Genomic DNA, 19,993 nt, shown 5'->3' on the forward strand with positions numbered 1-19,993 from the left:
AAGTGTACAACAACCGCTAGCGACACAGATTTAAAGGGAGGATGGTTTCTTAAACGTACCCATTGCAGGGTCACACGCCAGACAGAACCCCGTCAGCATCTGGACCCATAGAGAGCACAGGATCCCGACAGCTTTGCAGACTCCAGCAGTCCCCGTCTGACGTCGTTGTCCGTCCATCACCCTACCTACAATGCAAATCTCCTGCCGGAGCCGTTTGTCTTAAAGCACGGGGGCACGGCCCTGGGTGGAGGTGGAGACTTCAGTCATTTGCATAGCAAATCCAGCACAGGCCAGCTCTGCCACGGATTAAAGTATAAAATGATGTGAAGTTGGGCGGCTCGGCGGTGCAGTGGTTAGCGCGGTGGCCTCACAGCAAGAGGGTCCTGGGTCCGAGTCCCGGGGTAGTCCAACCTCGGGGGTCGTCCTCTGTGTGGAGTTTGCATGTTCTCCCCGTGTCGGCGTGGGTTTCCTCCGGGTGCTCCGGTTTCCTCCCACAGTCCAAAGACATGCGGGTCAGGGGAATCGGCTGTACTAAACTGTCCCTAGGTGTGTTTATGTCGACCCTGTGAGGGCCCGACAGCCTGTCCAGGGTGTCTCCCCACCCGCCGCCCAGTGACTGCTGGGATAGGCTCCTGCGACCCTGAGAGCAGGATGAGCGGTTTGGATAATGGACGGATGGGTGGATGATGTGAAGTTGGTGTAGTAGCGTAGACGTCAAGAGCCAGCAAAGCCCAACAACGATGCATTAAATGTGAGTTATCACCATCCATCCATCCATTATCCGAACCGCTTATCCTGCTCTCAGGGTCGCGGGGATGCTGGAGCCTATCCCAGCAGTCATTGGGTGGCAGGCGGGGAGACACCCTGGACAGGCCGCCAGGCCATCACACGGGGCCGACACACATACACACACACACATTCACACCTAGAGACAATGTAGTACGGCTGATTCACCTGACCTACAGGTCTTTGGACTGTGGGAGGAAACCGGAGCCCCCAGAGGAAACCCACGCAGACATGGGGAGAACATGCAAACTCCACACAGAGGACGACCCGGGACGACCCACCAAGCTTGGACTACCCCGGGGCTCGAACCCAGCACCTTCTTGCTGTGAGGCGACCGCGCCAACCACCGCGCCACCGTGCCGTGAGTTATTACATCGAATCAAAATAAGCGCACAAGATCTGATTGGACCTCAGCATCATTTTATTTAAAAACGCACCTTATAAAACATAAATTTACACAGCAGATTGGAGAGAGCACACAATATACAGCCGACGTCATGGCCGGTCGAGCGCGAGAGTCGAATCGGCGTGTGGGAGACGTGAAAGATCAAAACGGAAACACCCCCCCCCCCCATGATGAACCAGTGATTTTACTTTGTGTTGTGCGCAGATATAAAAGACTTCCACATCTGCTAACGAAATGCCAGCCCTGGAGAATAACCGAGGACGTCCTGAAAATAAACACTCGTGTCACCGTTCATGGGGGCTGAGGAGCCGTTTGCCATCAGCTCAGTTAATATTTGAACCTGCAAACTAAATGCAGACGACGCCGAAACATGGGAGGCAAGAAGGACCAGCTTGTTGTCATGTTTTCTTTTTCCCCTTTATAAATTAAAAGACAGTACGATGAAAATGGCACATAATTCACATTAAGGCGGAAGGTCAGCAGGATCTGTGATGTCACTGCTGGACAGTAGCGTGGAGGAAAACAAAAAACAATCTTGCACAAAGCGCATTTCATTCTCATTGTTTGTAACAATATTCCTAATAAACCAGTCTAGAATGTGCTACACACAACTCGGCACACAAAGACAGCTAAAAACCACAACAAAATCATTCATTTACAAGAACAACAAATATTTCGGCCAGAATTTAAAAAAAAAGAAGAAAAGAAGTCGTCCTCGCAAAACTGCATGGGACATAAAATATGTCGCAATTGCTCTTGAAGCCAACAGTCAGTCCACTGTCCATGCAGGTCGCAGAAGGGGAGTAGTCCGGGTCTTGCCTCGCCATCAAGGGGGGGGGGGGGGGGGGAGATGAGCGGGCGATAAATGAATAACAATCTTCGCTGCGGGTCCCGTTACGGGATTTCCACGTCACGCCGTGCTGTGAAGACCGTTTCCTCCCCCCGTCTACACGCCCGTCTTTTCCTTGATCCAGCCACGAAACATGGTGACCGTCGAGTAGATGCCGGGCTTGTTTCTGCGAGCGCAGCCGTCACCCCAGCTGACCACGCCGGCCAGGAACATACGCCCGCCGCTAGACGGGCTGGACAGAGGACCGCCAGAGTCCCCCTACAACAGACACGTGAGACAGGGACGCAGGTTTGTTAGGATGCACGGTGTCACGGTGTCCTCTCATACCCACGATCACTCACTTTTACTTAAACGCGCGCACACACATTCCTTTGTGATGAGTTTGGACATCATTTTATTTACATCTATGCCCTTTGTTGGTTGGTTCAGCGTCTGTTATGTTTAAAAATCTTTTATTCAAAACGGCACCGGATAATTTTTTTTGGTTTTCGGCAACGTGTTTTACATCCCTCTCACAAAGCCAACCAAGGGGGCTTTTGACATTTTTTTTCCTTCATAGCGTAGCAACAAGTTACACTATTGGGACACACCTCTCAATCATTGAATTCAGGTGTTTCATTCAGACCCATTGCCACAGGGGTAGAAAACCCAGCAGCTAGCCACGCAGTCTGCATTTACAGACATTTGTGAAAGAATGGGTCGTCCCGAAGAGCTCAGTGAATTCAAGCGTGGTACTGTCACAGGATGCCACCTTTGCAATAAGTCAGTTCATGAAATTTCTTCTCTGCTGGATGTTCCACGGTCAACTGTGAGTGGTATTATTGAAAAGTGGAAGCGTTTAGGAACAACAGCAACTCAGCCACAAAGTGGCAGACCACGTAAAGTCACAACACAGCGGCGTCAACGAGTGCCGAGGCGCATAGTGTGTAAAAGTCACCAACGCTCTGTTGACTCAATAACTGCAGAGTCCCAAACTTCCTGTGGCATCAACATCAGCACAAAAACTGTGTGCCAGGAGCTTCATGGAATGGGTTTCCATGGCCAAGCAGCTGCATGCAAGCCTTACGTCACCAAGCACAATGCCAAGCGCGGGATGGTGTGGTGTAAAGCACGCTGCCACTGGACTCTGGGGCAGTGGAAACGTGTTCTGTGGAGTCACGAATCATGCATCTCTGTCTGGCAGTCTGATGGACGAGTCTGGGTTTGGTGGATGCCAGGAGAACGTTACCTGCCTGACTGCATTGTCACTAGATTTTGGAACATGCCCCAAGACCATTGTTCCTCCTCCAGCAAACTTTACAGTTGGCACTACGCATCCATGCAGGTAGCGTTCTCCTGGCATCCTCCAAACCCAGATTGATCTGTCAGACTGCCAGACAGTGAAGCGTGATTCATCACTCCAGAGAATGTGTTTTTTCCACTGTTCCAGAGTCCAATGGCGGTGTGTTTTACACCACTCCAGCCAACACGTGGCATTACACACGGTGATCTTAGGCTTGGGTGCGGCTGCTCAGCCATGGAAACCCATTTCATGAAACTCCTGATGAACAGTTCTTCTGCTGACACTGCTTCCAGAGGCAGTTTGGAACCCAGTAGTGAGTGTTGCAACCGAGGACAGGCAGATTTTTACGTGCTACACTTCAGCACTTGGCGGTCCTGTTCTGTGAGCTTGTGTGGCCTACCACGTCACAGCTGAGCTGTTGCTGCTCCAAGACGTTTCCACTTCACAATAACAGACAGATGTTGCAGGGAAGACATCTGACCAACTGACTTTTTTGAAAGGTGGCATCCTATGACAGTGCCACGTTCAAAGTCACTGAGCGCATCAGTATGACCCCTTCTACTGCCAATGTTTGTCTGTGGCGACTGCATGGCTGTATGCATTATTTCATGCATCCGTTAGCAATGGATGTGGCTGCAATAGCCGAACACACTTAGAAGGGGTATCCACATACTTTTGACCGTCTAGTGTATGTTAAAGCAAAGTTTACTGGTGCCACTTTAGAAGCAGCTCGGTATAACAGGCGGAAGGGGGACATGGTAGCCAGCTTCTGTCCAAATAAGAACTTTTGAAAAGTAGAAAAACTGTAATTAAGTGCAATTCTTTTAGCTGGTTTTGAACCAATAAACAGCTTCCTCATCACATGTCACAAGAGTACCTCATCAAAATCATTCAGGAGAAAAATGCCTATTTCTGGCACGAGAGATATTTGAAACTTGTATTTTCATCATTCTTTATCTCAGTCTTTTTTTTCTGTTGTTTGTGCATCATTCACAACTTCAAATTTCTCCATTGAAAAACAGCATGATGGAAACACAGGTTGCCATGTGTTCTTCGTAGTACCTGACAGGCATCCACCCCTCCGCTCAGCACACCAGCGCACATCATCCGGGATGTGAGCTGACCTCCCATCAGTCGGTTGCACACGGTGCTGTTGATGATACGGACTTGAGCCTTTTGCAGCACGTTTGCACCGTATCCTGGATCACACATGCAAAACAGACATCATCAGATCTATGTAGCGCTTTGTCTAACACGATGCTATCATGGCGGGAGTCTACCTTCTTGTAGTGTCTACCCAGTTGATGTTACGTTATGCTAAACCACACTATACTAATACTCAGTGGTGGAAAGAGTATTCAACTCCTTTACTTAAGTAAAAGTAACAATACAACAGTTTAAGAATACTCCATTAATAGTAAAAGTCCTCCATTCAAAACGTCACTTTTTTGGGGGGGGATCCCCCCCTTTTCTCCTCAATTGTACTTGGCCAATTACCGGATTTTCTGAGCCGTCCCAGTCTCTGCTCCACCCTCTTTGCTGATCCGAGGAGGGCTGCAGGCTACCACAAGACTCCTCCGATACATGTGGAGTCGCCAGCCACTGCTTTTCACCCGACACTGAGGAGTTTCACCAGGGGGAAGTAGCACGTGGGAGGATCACGCTATTTCCCCCAGTTCCCCCCCCTCCCGGAACAGGTGCCCCGACTGACCAGAGGAGGTGCTAGTGCAGCGACCAGGACACATACCCACATCTGGTTTTCCACCCGCAGACATGGCCAATTGTGTCTGTAGGGACGCCCAACAAAGCCGGAAGTAACAGGATTCAAACGTGCTTTGAAACGTTCTTTGATTGGACAATTTTGCCGACAGCATGACTTTGCAGGGTCTTACATTGTCAGGGCTGCCATCTTAACCTTTCAAACTCATATTGTAAACAGAGAGAGTGAACCGTCTCCACTATTTCAGACTCGATCTGGTTTAGTTGCTCTTTCAACCAAACAGTGATTTGCCAGTGTAAAGAACACAAAGTCTTGTGGTTGTTTGCGCTCACCTCCCTCGCGGGTGGCACCCCATCCTGTGATCCACACCGAGTTGCCCGTAGGGAATACATGTTGTGGGGAGGGCATGCAGATGGGCCTGATGTAGTCGCTGTAGGTGACCGGGCTGTCCAGCTCCATTAGGGCGATGTCATTGTCAAAGTTGAAGTCATTGTAATACGGGTGAGGTATGATCTGCCTCAGGTTCCTCTTCACGATGCTGTTTTTGACCTGCCTCTGGACATGGAGACCCAGATACGCCTCCCATATGCCGGGCTGGGAGTACCTGAGGGTGACAATCGCACACAAAGACGACCTTGAAGTTCAATTCTGTGTGCATGGGAATCATCAAGAGGCTCTAGAGCACATGACCATATCTTTTTTTTTTTTTTGGGTGGTACATTACATTACAGTCATTTAGCCGACACTTTTATCCAAAGCGACTTACCAATAAGTGCATTTAACACAGGAAATCAGGAGAACTACTGGTCATCAGAGGTCATAAGTGCATCTAAACAAGCATTTAAGAGCAAAACCAGTGCTAAAGTAAAAGCACAAGAAAGAGATTTTTTTTTAAATGAGTGAATACAGCAAGTGCTAAGAGCAAGTAGCAGGGTAGTAATTCTTGAAGAGGTGAGTTTTCAACCTGCGCCAAAAGATGGGCAGCGACTCGGCTGTCCTGACCTCAGTGGGGAGTTCATTCCACCACCGTGGGGCCAGGACAGAACAGAGCCGGGACCGGGTCGATCGGCAGCAGGGGCCTCTGAGCGACGGGGCAACCAGGAGTCCCAAGGCAGCAGAGCGAAGTGGTCGGGCGGGGGTGTAGGGCTTGACCATGGCCTGGAGATAGGAAGGAGCTGTTCCTTTCACTGCCCTGTAGGGTAGCACCAGAGTCTTAAACCGGATGCGAGCAGCTACTGGGAGCCAGTGTAGGGACATGAGGAGGGGAGTTGTGTGGGAGAACTCTGGTTAAAGACAGCACGTTAGAAAGTTTTGGATAGAAAGGGTAGACGGGAAACTGGTCTGTAGTTTTTGACGTCAGAGGAGTTAAGTGATGGTTTCTTGAGAAGGGGGGTGACTCTAGCAGTCTTGAAGGCAGATGGAAAGCATCCTGCCTGGAGAAAGGTGTTGATAAAGTGGGTTAGATAAGGAAGGAGTTCAGGTGCTATAGACTGAAGAAGAGGGGAGGGGACCGGGTCAAGGGAGCATGTGGTGGGGCAACTGGATGCGATGAGGTTTAGAACCTCGTCGGGGGAGAGGGGAGCGAGGGTGCAGAGGGTGGGATAGTGCAAGCAGCGCTAACCAGGTGGTGAGAAAAGGAGGATATGATGTCGTTTACCTTCTTGTCAAAGAAGTTAGCGAAGTCATCAGGGAGAAGGGGGGGAGTAGGAGGAGGAGGTGGGGGTTGAAGAAGTGTAGAGAAGGTTTCAAAGAGTTTCTTAGGGTTAGAGGCAGAGGATAGGATAGGATTTTAGAGCGATAGAAGGCAGCCTTAGCAGCAGAAAGGGAGGAGGAGAAAGTGGAAAGAAGAGACTGGAAGTTGAGAAGGTCCTCTGGGAGTTTGCCTTTTCTCCATTTGCGCTCTGCCACTCTCAGGCGTACGTACGTACTGAGTACGTACTGAGTCGATCAGCCAAGGGGCAGGTGGAGTTGGGTGTGCAGGCCTGGAGGTGAGGGGACAGAGATTGTCCAGAGAAGAAGAGAGGGTAGAGAGAAGAAGATCAGTAGCAGTGTCAGGGGGTAGGAGAGAGAAAGATTCAGGTGTAGGGAGGATAGAGGTAACAGAGGAAGAAAGATCAGTGGCGGAGAGAGAGAGGAGGTGTCTACGGGTGGAAACCATGTGGGTAGGGGGCGGGGCTGAGGGGGGTGAAGAGAGGGAGAGAGAGTAGGACATGAAATAGTGGTCAGAGAGCTGGAGGGGAGTAACAGAGAGATTGGAAATAGGACAGTGTCTAGTAAAGATAAGGTCCAGCTGGTTGCCGGCCTTGTGGGTAGCAGGAGAGGGTGAGAGGTGAAGGTCAAAGGAGGAGAGGAAAGAGAGAAGAGGATCTAGCTTGTTAGTGTGGATGTTGAAGTCACCGAGAAGGACAAGTGCAGAGTCATCATCAGGGAAGTGTGAGACAAGTGTATCAAGCTCTTCCAGAAAGTCACCAAGGGGGCCTGGTGGGCGGTACACAACCACAATGGTGAGTCTGACTGGATAAGAGACAGTAACAGCATGAAATTCAAAAGAGGGCGGAGAAAATTGTGGAATGGAAACAAGAGCGTATTTCCATTTCGGGGAGATTAGCAGGCCAGTACCACCACCCTGCCTCCCAGCTCTGGGAGTGTGAAAAAAAGAGTACACATCAGACAGAGCTGCGGGTGTGGTAGCGTTTTCTGGCATGATCCAGGTCTCAGTTTGAGCAAGTTGAGGGAGAGCAAGAATGCGTAGCCTGAGATAAACTCAGCTTTCGGCACCGCAGACTGGCAATTCCAGAGCCCTCCCATCACCACTTGCTCAACGTGAGTGGAGAGAGTGGGATAGATGAGATTGGTAGGGTCACAGCACCTAGGAGTGACCCAATGTCTATGTCTGCCCCGGGAAGAGGAAAGGACAGGAATGCAAAGGAAACACATAGTCTATACTAGGTACACAAGACACAGATGACTGACCGGATCTAAAAAGAGCAGTCTGTGCTTGACGAAGTCTTGGCTGGAAAAAGTCGTGCTTGCCTTTGTTCACTCTAGTCTTCGTTCAACCTAGGCTTGTTTGCCTGGAAGCTAATGCTTCCAAGTAGCAGCAGTGATTTAAAGAACACTGATAGCTAATTGTCTGCCAGGAGTGCAGGCCACACCCTGGCCACTTAACACCCAATTGGCCAAAGAGGTACACTGAAAATAGGCTTATTGCCCAGAAACTGGTCACTTATGTAAAACTCTTATCAAAACTCACACAATACTATTAAAACTGCAAATAGCAAGTTACCAAGGAATATATTTATAAGCTAAAAGGATAACTAAGTCAAAACAGCTAGGCAACAAGAAATATCTAAGGGCACACTAGGTGAAAAAAACAGCTACAGCTAGATTAAGTAAATAAGAAAAGTAGGTTAATAGAATAAGACAGCTACAGCTAGAATAAGATCCCACTAGGAACCAGCAGCAGATGTATAGAGAAAAGGACTAATACTCAAGCAGCTGGAATAAGACTAATAGCAACTAATAGTACAGTCAAAACCGTTAATAGTGATTGTGGTTATAGTGATCAAAGGTCAGAATCAAGGAAATCTAATGTAGAATGTTTTTCATGGAATCTCATTATATTGAATGGCCCCATCTTCACTCTGAAATCCAAAGATCTGTCCCCAAAGACCTTTGGTTGTTAATCTTTGTTAAGGCCCACGGTGAGAATTTAAAATTTTTGGAAAGATTTTTCTCTCTCGTCTAATGGGAGATAAAATGCCCCCGAGCCCATCATAACCAATCGATGTATTGATCTACATTTAAAGCCAACTCTACAAACAGATTCACTTTGATTCACTGTGGACAAGAGCATCTACCAGATATCTAACAGAAATATGAAAACTTAATGATCACGTGTCATCCAAAAGAGAAACTGCTAAACAGTGATCACTTAATTTCACTCCTGTCTAGCTTATTCATTTTGAGAGGCTTTGTGTATGGGGGGGGGGGGGGGGTCCATATATGCTTCTATGTTTATTGTGAAAAACAAAAACAGGTTCTAGTTTCCAGTGTAAATAAGGTCACAGAGTCTCATGTTGTAGGTCCACGGTTCACAGGCGGACTAAGATCATTTAAGGTGCTAAAACATAAACTGTAGTGACAGTTTTACACTCAATACTGGATAGGGAATGGACAGGGTTGTCAACTGTCTGGTAAAATATGGAATCGACCCGTAATTGGAAAGTAAAAAAAAAAAAAAATCCTTAATTTGGGCTATGTTTAGCCCCCCTGGTACAATTGACTCAATTCTGATTATTTTTTGTGTATGTGACTTTCCCCCCCCCTTTTTCTCCACAAATGTACATGTTCAGTTACCCCACTATTCCGATCCATCCCAGTCGCTGCTCCACCCCCTCTGCCGATCCGGGGAGGGCTGCAGACTGTCACATGCCTCCTCCGATACATGTGGAGTCACCAGCCGCTTCTTTTCACCTGACAGTGAGGCGTTTCGCCAGGGGGACATAGCGCGTGGGAGGATCACGCTATTCCCCCAAGTCCCCCCCCCCAAACAGGCCAACCAGAGGAGGCGCTAGTACAGTGACCAGGACACATACCCACATCCGGCTTCCCACCCACAGACACGGCCAATTGTGTCTGTAGGGACGCCCGACCAAGCTGGAGGTAACACGGGGATTCGAACCAGAGATCCCCGTGTTGGTAGGCAACGGAATAGACCGCCATGCCACCCGGACGCCCCCAATTCCAATTTTTCGCACACAAATCAAATAAGTATTATGACCATGTTACCAGGAAAAACCCCCACATGGAATCGGATATTTTCAGAGCCGAATTTGACCAGGTTAATCCGTGGAAATACTAAATCGGATAAGACTCTGATCTCTGCCAGTGCAGCTCTCATGTAACCATACAAACTGGATTTTTCAGGTCGTTTTGAATCGCACATCATTCACAATACAACTCTCACACGCTTGTCACACTTTGAACGACATGATGTTCACCTGCAGTTGTTTACTTCCTGATCAGTGACCAAACTCCCGTGTAGGCTGAGACATGCCGCGTGTTTCACGTGCAAACCAAAGAGTTACGGGGTAAGCACAAGAACTGGACATGGGTCACTTGTAAAAGTAGATGGCAACAGATGACAAACAAACAAACAAACAAACAAACAAAACGAGGCACTTCTGCAGCTGAATTGTTGGAGCGCACACCACACGGCCACATGGTCGCAACTCTGCCGGTCTGAATCCAGCCGGCAACCTTTGTTGCACGGCATACCCTCCCCTCTCTACCCCTCATTTCCTGTCAACCTCTTCCCTGCACTGTCTAATAAAGGTGAAATACAAAAAAACAAACAAAACAAAATCGGGTACAGGCAACAACAGATCAGAACTGTAGCTGTGGATGTGGTCTTTGAGAACGTGTATGGGAGAGAACAGATGCCACATCCCACTAAACGCTACAGGACCGAACAGGTAGGAGTGCGAAACTAACCTGGTCTTGCCATCATCTTGCACACAATGAGCGGCGGTGACCAGCCAGCGCGGGCTGATGATGGAGGCGCCGCACACATGGCCAAAGTTCTTGATATGGAGGCTGGCCTGCCAGGGAAACTCCCCTTCCTCCGCATCTTGACCGCCGACGATGCGCGATGTCTTGAACTTGCTCCTCCCGCAGTCTGCAAGGCACATAACCCAACCAGTCAGTCAGACGCAGGGATGGATAGGCCTGCTCGGGCCTGCCGACAGGCATCCAGCTGAGGCGTTGGGAGATTTGAACCTCACCTCACCTCCTGCACAGCTGTTTTGTCGTGCAAGCTGAACAATGCAAACAAACAAGTCGACTAATGACTAGTTTTGACGTTACGCGTGTCAGCCGGAGCCCGACAGTGAACGGCGTGTATGTACCCGGGGAAATGAATTTTTACAACATACCGCAGTTGGCCTCGTCGGATCCATCATCACAGTCCGGTGTCCCGTCGCACTCCGGGTTCACCTTGTTAATGCACTTGTTGTTTTGACATTTATATGTCAGATCAGAACAACTCACATCCACGGCTGGGGGAAACGGCAGAGGAATTTGAAAAGGACTGATTAGTACTCAACAATGCAGCCCATGGTGCTGGGCGATATGGAACATCTCATCATCGCAACTATCACGGGGAATTTTACACAACATTGATACATATCATGATATATTTACATATGCAAAGACACAATGTTTCAGGGTCCAACTGAGGTCCATCACGTTGAACTGTTTGCTAATGTAAAGTGCACCATCAAATCAGAACTGGTATCCAAATAACACGTCCTCAAATATTTCAGACCTCATTTTATGAACAAAATGTAGGTAGCAGATTCTTATTATCATTAATTTCAAATTTATTTCTGATTTTTCCCCTTTTCTCCCAATTTAGTGGCCAATCGATCCCTATTTTAATTCAAACACCCACCCTCGTACTGCGTGCGTTCGCCAACTGCGTCTCTCCGGCCGGCAGTCTCGAAGGAGACGCCTCCCCACCTTCGTGACGAGGCGACTCCGGGCCGAACCACTGCTTTTTCCCGACACACCCAGAGACGCATTCACGTGGCGAACACAAGCCGACTCCGCCCCCCTCCCGAAGACAGTGTTGCCAATGATTGCCGCTTCATCGAGTCCGGCCATAGTTGGATCTGACGAGACCGGGGCGCGAACCCCCGTCCCCAGTGGGCCACTGCATCCACACAAAGCCGATGCTTAGACCGCTACACCACCGCGGACTACTATCATTAATTTAAACAACAAACTTGTGCATGATGATATGAGAATATCCAAATTTCATCCCGGTAAAATAACTGAAAGATGATAGGCCCAAACGATAACAATGAATTATACCTCAGCCCCAGCAGAGGGTAAAATGCCATGGGCATATTCTGCAAAGCAATCCACATCCTGAATCAGCTAGTCTAACACCGACTGTTAGAACCCCATCTGTGTTAAGACAAGCGAAACACAATACCTGCCAACAGGTGAAGTCATTGATGTTTGTTTCAACTGACATTGTATTTGCACAAATCTCATCCGTCAGTAATGTCCCCCGATTTAAGAAGCCCCGCCCCCTTTTCTTCCCAATTGTACCCGGCCAATTACCCCACTGTTCTGAGTCGTCCTGGTCTCTGCTCTACCCCCCCCTCTGCTGATCCGGGGAGGGCTGCAGACTACCACGTCTCCTCCGATACATGCGGAGTCGCCAGCTGCTTCTTTTCACCCGACAGTGAGGAGTTTCACCAGGGGGGCGTAGCGCGTGGGAGGATCACACTGTTGCCCCCAGTTACCCCTCCCCCCCTGAACAGGTGCGACCACCAGAGGGGGCGCCAGCACAGCGACCAGGACACATACCCACATCCGGCTTCCCACCCACAGACACGGCCAGTTGTGTCTGTAGGGATGCCCGACCAAACCGGAGGTAACATGGGGATTCGAACCGGCGATCCCCGTGTTGGCAGACAACAGAACAGACCGCTACACTACGCGGACGCCCCTATTTAAGAAAACTCTTTAACAAACAAACAATTTATTTTTTGGTCCCACCCTTCGCGTAGGAAAGACAGTGGCAGAAAGCGGAAAACCAGACTCACTTCTGCCACAGTCCAGCTCGTCGGACCCGTCCCCGCAGTCGTCCCTGCCGTCGCAGCGTTTCTTCTCAGACACACATTTGTCGTTCCGACACGTCAGCTCTCCAGATTTACACGCGCCTTAACCAAACCAGAGAAAGAAGGGAGGAAGTGAGGCGTTAGAAGACAGAAAGGAAACCCGTCGCGGCTGCCTGTGTGTGTCCTCCGCACGACAGCCAGGACTTACCACAGTTCAGTTCGTCCGAGTTATCTCCGCAGTCGTCCACGCCGTCACACAGCCAGAACATGGGCTTGCACAATCCGTTCTTACATTTGATGTCAGCCGACTTGCACTCTGTTGGGACACACGGTTTGATTAAAATGTAATGCCATGGTGTCAGCAAACCACACATGCAGTAATTAATATTAATAATAATAATAATAATGTCATGCCAGCTATGTGGTGAACGGGGAACCAATCTCTTTCCACTGTGAAATAGCTTTATGTAGCCTTTCCAGCTAACAAATCTTTTTTTTGGGGGGGGGGGGGAATTTCTCCCCAATTATACTTGGCCAATTACCCTATTTTCCAAGCCATCCCGGTCGCTCCTCCACCCCTCCTGCCGACCCACATGCCTCCTCTGATACATGTGGAGTCGCCAGCTGCTTCTTTTCCCCTGACAGTGAGGAGTTTCGCCAGGGGGATGTAGTGCGTGGGAGGATCACACTGCCCCCCCCCCCCAAGTTCCCCCAGGCGCCCCGACCGACCAGAGAAGGCGCTAGTGCAGCGACCAGGACGCATACCCACATCCGGCTATCTGCCCGCGGACACGGCTAATTGTGTCTGTAGGGACGTTCGACCAAGCTGGAGGTAACACGGGGGTTCGAACCGGTGATCCCCGTGTTGGTAGGCAACGGAACAGACCGCTACGCTACCCGGACGCCCTAAGCTAACAAATCTTAATGATTGAAATTCAGGCTGAGTTATATGGTAACACTGGTTTTCAGACTATGGGTGCAGGAGCCAGGTGGGTCGTGGGATGTCCACAATACACACGGTGTTCAATATGCCTCGTCTGTTTTATTTGATCATTTATGTTAATTGATAATTAACTTCCATTCCATGTGAGCGAAAGGGTGAATAAAACATTCGTTTCCGGTGGCGAAAGAAATTTTTGGGTTTGCTTCGCGTGGAGTTCAACTCTGGTGAACTCTGACACGCGAATCCGCAGCCTCAACCAACAGCAAAGAAGTGTGTGTGGTTGACCCCACTTGGCTGTAATTGGCTGTAGTAGTTTTCTTAGTGAGCCAGGATGGAGGAGACTTTGATTGGTGCTGTGTCTTACCAGCCGGTATTGTACGACATTGCCCATGAAAACTACAAACTGCCAGACGTCCGGGTAGCATAGCAGTGTAGTCCATCGCCTGCCAACACGGGGATCCTGGTTCGGACCCCTGTGTTGCCTCCGGCTTGGTCGGGCGTCCCTATGGACACAATTAGCCGTGTCTGCAGGTGGGAAGCCGGATGTGGGTATGTGTCCTGGTCGCTGCACTAGCGCCTACTCGAGGCATCTGTTCGGGGGGGGGGGGGGGGGGGGATAGCGTGATCCTCCCATGTGCTACGTCCCCCTGGTGAAACTTCTCATTGTCAGGTGAAAAGAAGCGGCTGGCAACTCCACATGTATCAGAGGAGGCATGTGGTAGTCTGCAGCCCTCTCCGGATTGGCAGAGGCGGTGCAGCAGCAATTGGGAAGGCTCAGAAGAGTGGGGTAATTGGCCACGTACGACTGGGGAGGAAAAAAATCCAAACTGCCCCACAAGAGAGATGCTGCCTAGCGGGCAGTGAGCCGGGAGACAGATATTGAACGTAAATAAATGGAGCGGTTATGGATAACATCAACTCATATTTCGCGGTATACAAATATAACTTGAACACCAATGTTCTTCCTCCATATTTGACAGTGAAACTATGATAACATGTACAAGCAGGGACGGATTACACCAATCTGGGGCCTGGGGCACAATAATTCACGAGGCCCCCCTATAACAACACCAGAGGGTCTGAATGCAATTTCACCAAGCAGTTTTGATTAGTCATGTGACTTACAGTAATCACCGGAAACAACGCAACGCATGTGATATTATTAAAGGACCTACAAAACGTTACATTATTATTATTATTATTGTTGTTATTATTATTTCACCCGTCACCAGCACTAACTGCTAAGGCGCGCAAACGTCACGTTGACGTTACCTCCCAGAATGCATTGACTATGTAAGGGATAATGTACAGTGAGCCGGTTATTATTACGAAATAAACCCCGACAGGGTGATGCAGGACCCCGATGCAAAGCGGAGGGGTCCTGCATCACCCTTGAATCACCCTAATGATTTTTGTTTTTGTTTGTATGTGTAGCCTATAACATTTAATTGTACATTGGTGCTAATGAATCCATATTTGAAGTAATACAGGAATATTTTTGGCATACAATTGGAAAAAAATATCGTAGCGAATTCGGGGGACAACGCAACCACAGGAACTGCCGCGGCCGGGAAGCGAACCCGTATCGCCTGCACCGCAGGAGACATCGCTAACCGCTCGACTAAAGGGTCAGACCCGCCAGCCAGCGGCCAGCGTGTCTTCTTATCCATGCACGTTACAATATTTTGCCACCATGATTGAGAATTCTAGTGAAATCATGTCTTATATAAACCCTGGTAATCGACATTACCTCTTGTAATGATTATTTATAGAAGGGGTAACCATTGGGCGGATTTCAGAGGACGTAATTTCGCTAATCTTGGCGGCCCCCAGAAGGGCGGGGCCCTGGGGCCCGGGCCCCGTCGGCCCGTGCATTATGGTTTGCTGTGGATTGTGAAGCACTTTCCAAAACCTTTTTATCAGATGTAAAAGTCTTAGAAACAGTTATTATTATTATCAAGAATATTTCTATTCTTATAATCATGGCTGTGCCGAGTGTGTTGCTCCATGTGTTTCCATTATAAATGAGGGCGATTTATTGCACTTTGCACTCACGGCAGTTCAGTTCATCACTCAGGTCTCCGCAGTCGTTCCAGCCGTCACACGTGAGCGCAGATTTAATGCAGCGCTGGTTCTTGCACTGGAATTCCTTAGGACAAGCTGTGAAAATCAATCAGCGATCCATCAATCAATCAGTACATTGTCCGGAAAAGGAAATTTGCTGCATAGTCAGGCTTAACAAAGCTCAGTACAAGAGACAATCAGACTACACAATAAGATCAGTGCACACTTGCATCCCACATACTATGAAGTCTCACAGTATCAAAACGACAAAGGGGCATGAACTCTTATCGTAACCCTGTGCAAAAGTGCATGAGTAGAAAAATGCCAAATTATCTGCAAAAGGAGGCAAGACAGTTGTTAAGTAGAAATGGGTAGGCAAATCATCTTTTTTTTTTTGCATATTGAGTAGACTGATGGCTGAGTGAACAAACAAAGCCTTGGTCCTGTTTAATTTTAGTCTTGGGGTCCTGAATTATTTACCAGGGGGCCACAAGTCAAGGTCAAGATCAAGGACGTCTTTATTATCCCTGAAAGGCAATTTGTTGTATAGCCAGCAGGAACACATAACCATCAGACAAACAACAATAAATGGACAACAAACACAATAGAAAAACTCACACTGAGTTATTTAAAAGGTCAATGGCAGCCGGGACAAGTGAGTTCTTAAGTGTATTGGTCCTGCATGTTGGCCGATTGTAACTGCAGCCAGACGGAAACAAGTTGAACGCCTTGGACAGGGGCTGGCTTGGATCAGCCTGGATTGACTGGGCCTTCTTCAAGGGCCTCACCTTGTATGTTTGAGGGTAAAGTGACTCGCACCAGCCGACAAAGGAGAATGTAAGGACTGAATCAATAAAATAGGAATAAAACATTTTCATGAAGGTATTGTCCACGTTAAAACCTGGAAGCTTACGATAAAAGTATGTGTGCCGGTGTGCTTTTCTACACACAGCGTCCACATGAAGCTCAAGGTCAGCTTGTCATCAATTATAGTGCCAAGATATTTGTACTGCTTCACAAGTTCAACAGCCTGACCATTAATCTTCACAGGGGAGATTATTGTAGGATTTCCCCCCCCCCCTAAAATCTACTGTCATCGCTTTAGTTTTGGACACATTGATGTCCAAGAAGGACCATTTGCACCAGTCCATAAATTCTGATACTACGGGGCCATGATCAGGGTCATCAGTGGTGTGAAGACACACGATGACAGAATCATCGGCGGACTTAATGATATGATACCTCACATATTGGCTTTGGCACACATCAGTGTACAAGACAAATAGACGAGAGAACGTACCCCTGGGGAGAGCCGGTGGAGGAAAAAACAACATCTGATAAAACGCCATTAACCTTCACACGTTGCGACCTTTCAGTTGGGGAAATCTATCAGCCAACATATCAGGCCAGGATCGATGTTGATGCTCTCTAAGCTCCCTGCTAAAATGTGAGGCTGGTTACAATTAAAAGCTGAGGAGAAACGGTCACAACCTGTTCCAACGCCTCCCCTCTGGTAGGCGCTACGTAGGGATACGCCATTCCAGGGTGTACCAAACTACCGGGACCGGTTCCGAAGGACACCAAGCGAATCAGCGCCCAGCTCTTCAACAAAAGGCTCGCTCTAAAACAAAACACCAGTACGACAAGTCAAGTCGCCCACTGCAGCCTTTAGCAGAGGGACAGGTGGTTTCGTATGCAGACCCCCGAAGCATACGACCAACTTGGGAGTGTAAAGGAGAGGAGCAAGGAGCTACGCTCTTACGTCATCCAGTCCAATAGGAAGACATACAGGAGGGATCGCCACCACATCCTTCCTGTTGCAGAGCCGCCACCGCCCCATGCAGAGGACCCAGACTCGGAGAACATCAGCCCCTTTACAGTGAACAGTGTACCCCTCACACCAGAGCCCAACACCAGACAATCACAACACACATCCCCTCCCCGGCCAACACACACAGCACACTTACCCACTGAGAACAGTAACGCGCACTACACAACACGTTCAGGCTGCTATCAGCGGACCAAAACCCGAAATATATGCAGTGAAAAGGAAGAAAAAACGTTCCTGTGTGTAACGTGGTTCATGTGATAGTTACCAACGTGCAGCGTGTTATGTAATGTTAATTGAATATTTGCACTAAGTTGTTTCACTTATGCCCTTATGGTGAGTTCATGTTTTATGAATATGCCTTCTTCTTAAAGTGACCTTGATTTACAGTTGGATCGTTTTAAGTTTATCCATGAGTATCCTCATTGGGTTGTTTACTGAAATCGTAAAACCATCTGGAAATGTTTTGTAATGTCTACACTTACCCAGTGTTATTGTGTTTTATATAAGAGATGTGAACTAAAGGAAAGGGATGTAGAGCATTTGACTAAACGATTGTATTGTAGCGAATTCGGGGGGCAGCCCGGGAACCGCCACAGCCGGGACGCGAACCCATATCTCCTGCACTGCGGGTGACAACGTTAACCAGTTGACTTAAGGGTCCGACCCATTGGCCAACGACTAACGTGTCTACTTATTCGTGTACGTTACACTAACCCCCCCCCCCCTTCGGGAAACGCTTCCGATGGCCACACGGTCCTTCATGATCTCACCATCCCACTTCTGACACCAATGCGGCGAATTGGGGGGCAGCCCAGGAACCGCCACAGCCGGAACGCGAACCCGTGTCTCCCACACCACAGGCAACAACGTTAACCAGTCGACTGAAGGGTCTGACCCGTTAGCCAAGGGCTACTGAGAGCCTATTCATCCATGATCGTTACAGTATTGTTTGCCCACCACGAGCCACTGTACCTCTAGGTAGATGTGTGTGTGTTTATTGATGTGCTCTGTGATCTACGAGTTCGTCCCTACCAGGCAGACTAAGCAAAAGACTGGGACTCCCTAAAAACGTGGTGTTTCGCCCGGGGGCGGTGCCTTACGTCCTGCCTCACACAGTGTCGTGTGCCTGATGCGCGCGCATTACTTCGTCTCGTCAGTCACTCTTTGGATAAGCTAGCTAGCTAGCAAAATCGTAACCTAAAAAGTAGTTTAATAACCCAATCTTTGGTTTAACCCCAAGATTAAACCTACAGGAGACCTCAGGCCAAATTGTAACCTCATACAAAGATGATTTTTTTTGTTTTTGTTTTTGCGATCATCGTTTTACGAAGAGGCACTTAGATTTTTGCTCCTTGTGCTGCTGGTACGGCTGCAACCGTGACCAACCAGAGTTCCCTGAAACCAACCAGAGTTCCCTGTGACCAACCAGTTTCCTGCGACTAACCAGCATTCCCTGCAGCTTTTCCCCGATGGTTGATAATTCTCAATCTGACCATCACGTTATACTGGAAAATATACAACTAAATAGTAAAATATATTGACATTTAGGTGTTGTAACAACAACAATCTGCTCAGGCGGAGGTCTGTATTTGTATATTTGTATTGTAGTATCTTGCATCAATAGATTTGTATTCTGATATCAATGTAGTATCTTGCATCAATAGATGTCCAGCCCAAACAGGCATGTTCCATGTAGGCTACATTGGTGCAACTGTGAGACTATACAAATTATAGAAAAAACATGAATAATATATTCTGTATGTCTTCATACTTGATATGCATCAAATAAACCCATTCTCATATTGTATGCGTATATTATTCAGTCTAGTTTGCCTAGTTTTCCAATCTTTAGAAGGAAAACTGGTCCATACTTTGCCGCTCAGTCCGACTTCTCGTTTCGGTGGAATGGCGCAAAAGCTGACTTGTCACGGCGCTGCGACGCCCACCAGGGACGTGACTCAGGATGTAAAGCACCGCCCGGAAGGAACACCCAGTTCTTAGGGAGTCCCAAGCGAGGTTACCGGTCTCATGTGAACGCGCCATGTGGAGTTAATAAACCAACGGTTTTGGCACAAGTCGGTGGGATCGCTGACTCGCACGCGCAACAGAACAAATACATCTACAGTGGAGCAGGTAGGCGGTGTAGGCGGTGTAGAAGGAGCCATGTCAGCAGTGTGGAGATATTTCAAAGTAAACGACGGTGACAACAGTAAAGCCGACTGCAAATTATGCTCAGCAAGATTATCAAGGGGGGGGGGGGCCAGCTCTTTCAACACAAGCAATTTGATAAAGCATCTGAAGAACAAACACGACGCCCAGCACAAGGAGTTTTCCAATAGACGCGGGAAACAGCAGCAACCAACTTTGCAGCAAAAGCTGGAGAGGCGCCAGAAACTGTCCAGAGACAACCCGCGGGCCGTGACAATAACAGATGCCATTATGAAGTTCATTGTTCTTTGTGACCTGCCATTGTTGGT

At 48.5% G+C, this 19,993-nt stretch overlaps 1 protein-coding gene across 1 annotated transcript in view; it reads right to left on the reverse strand.

The window, feature by feature from the left end:
- Positions 1-1,203: 1,203 nt before the first annotated feature.
- st14a (ST14 transmembrane serine protease matriptase a) overlaps positions 1,204-19,993 on the reverse strand; it is a 55,903-nt gene continuing 37,113 nt past the window's right edge. The window contains exons 12-19 of the mRNA XM_056283445.1: positions 15,677-15,781; positions 12,887-12,994; positions 12,664-12,780; positions 10,981-11,103; positions 10,541-10,724; positions 5,377-5,648; positions 4,387-4,523; positions 1,204-2,300 (exon numbers count right to left, since the gene is read on the reverse strand). Coding sequence (XP_056139420.1) covers positions 2,139-2,300; positions 4,387-4,523; positions 5,377-5,648; positions 10,541-10,724; positions 10,981-11,103; positions 12,664-12,780; positions 12,887-12,994; positions 15,677-15,781 — 1,208 coding nt within the window. The 3' untranslated portion in view covers positions 1,204-2,138. The remainder of the gene's footprint in view (positions 2,301-4,386; positions 4,524-5,376; positions 5,649-10,540; positions 10,725-10,980; positions 11,104-12,663; positions 12,781-12,886; positions 12,995-15,676; positions 15,782-19,993) is intronic.

The sequence above is a fragment of the Lampris incognitus genome, chromosome 7, assembly GCF_029633865.1.
Source record: "Lampris incognitus isolate fLamInc1 chromosome 7, fLamInc1.hap2, whole genome shotgun sequence".
NCBI classification, from domain to species: Eukaryota; Metazoa; Chordata; class Actinopteri; order Lampriformes; family Lampridae; genus Lampris; species Lampris incognitus.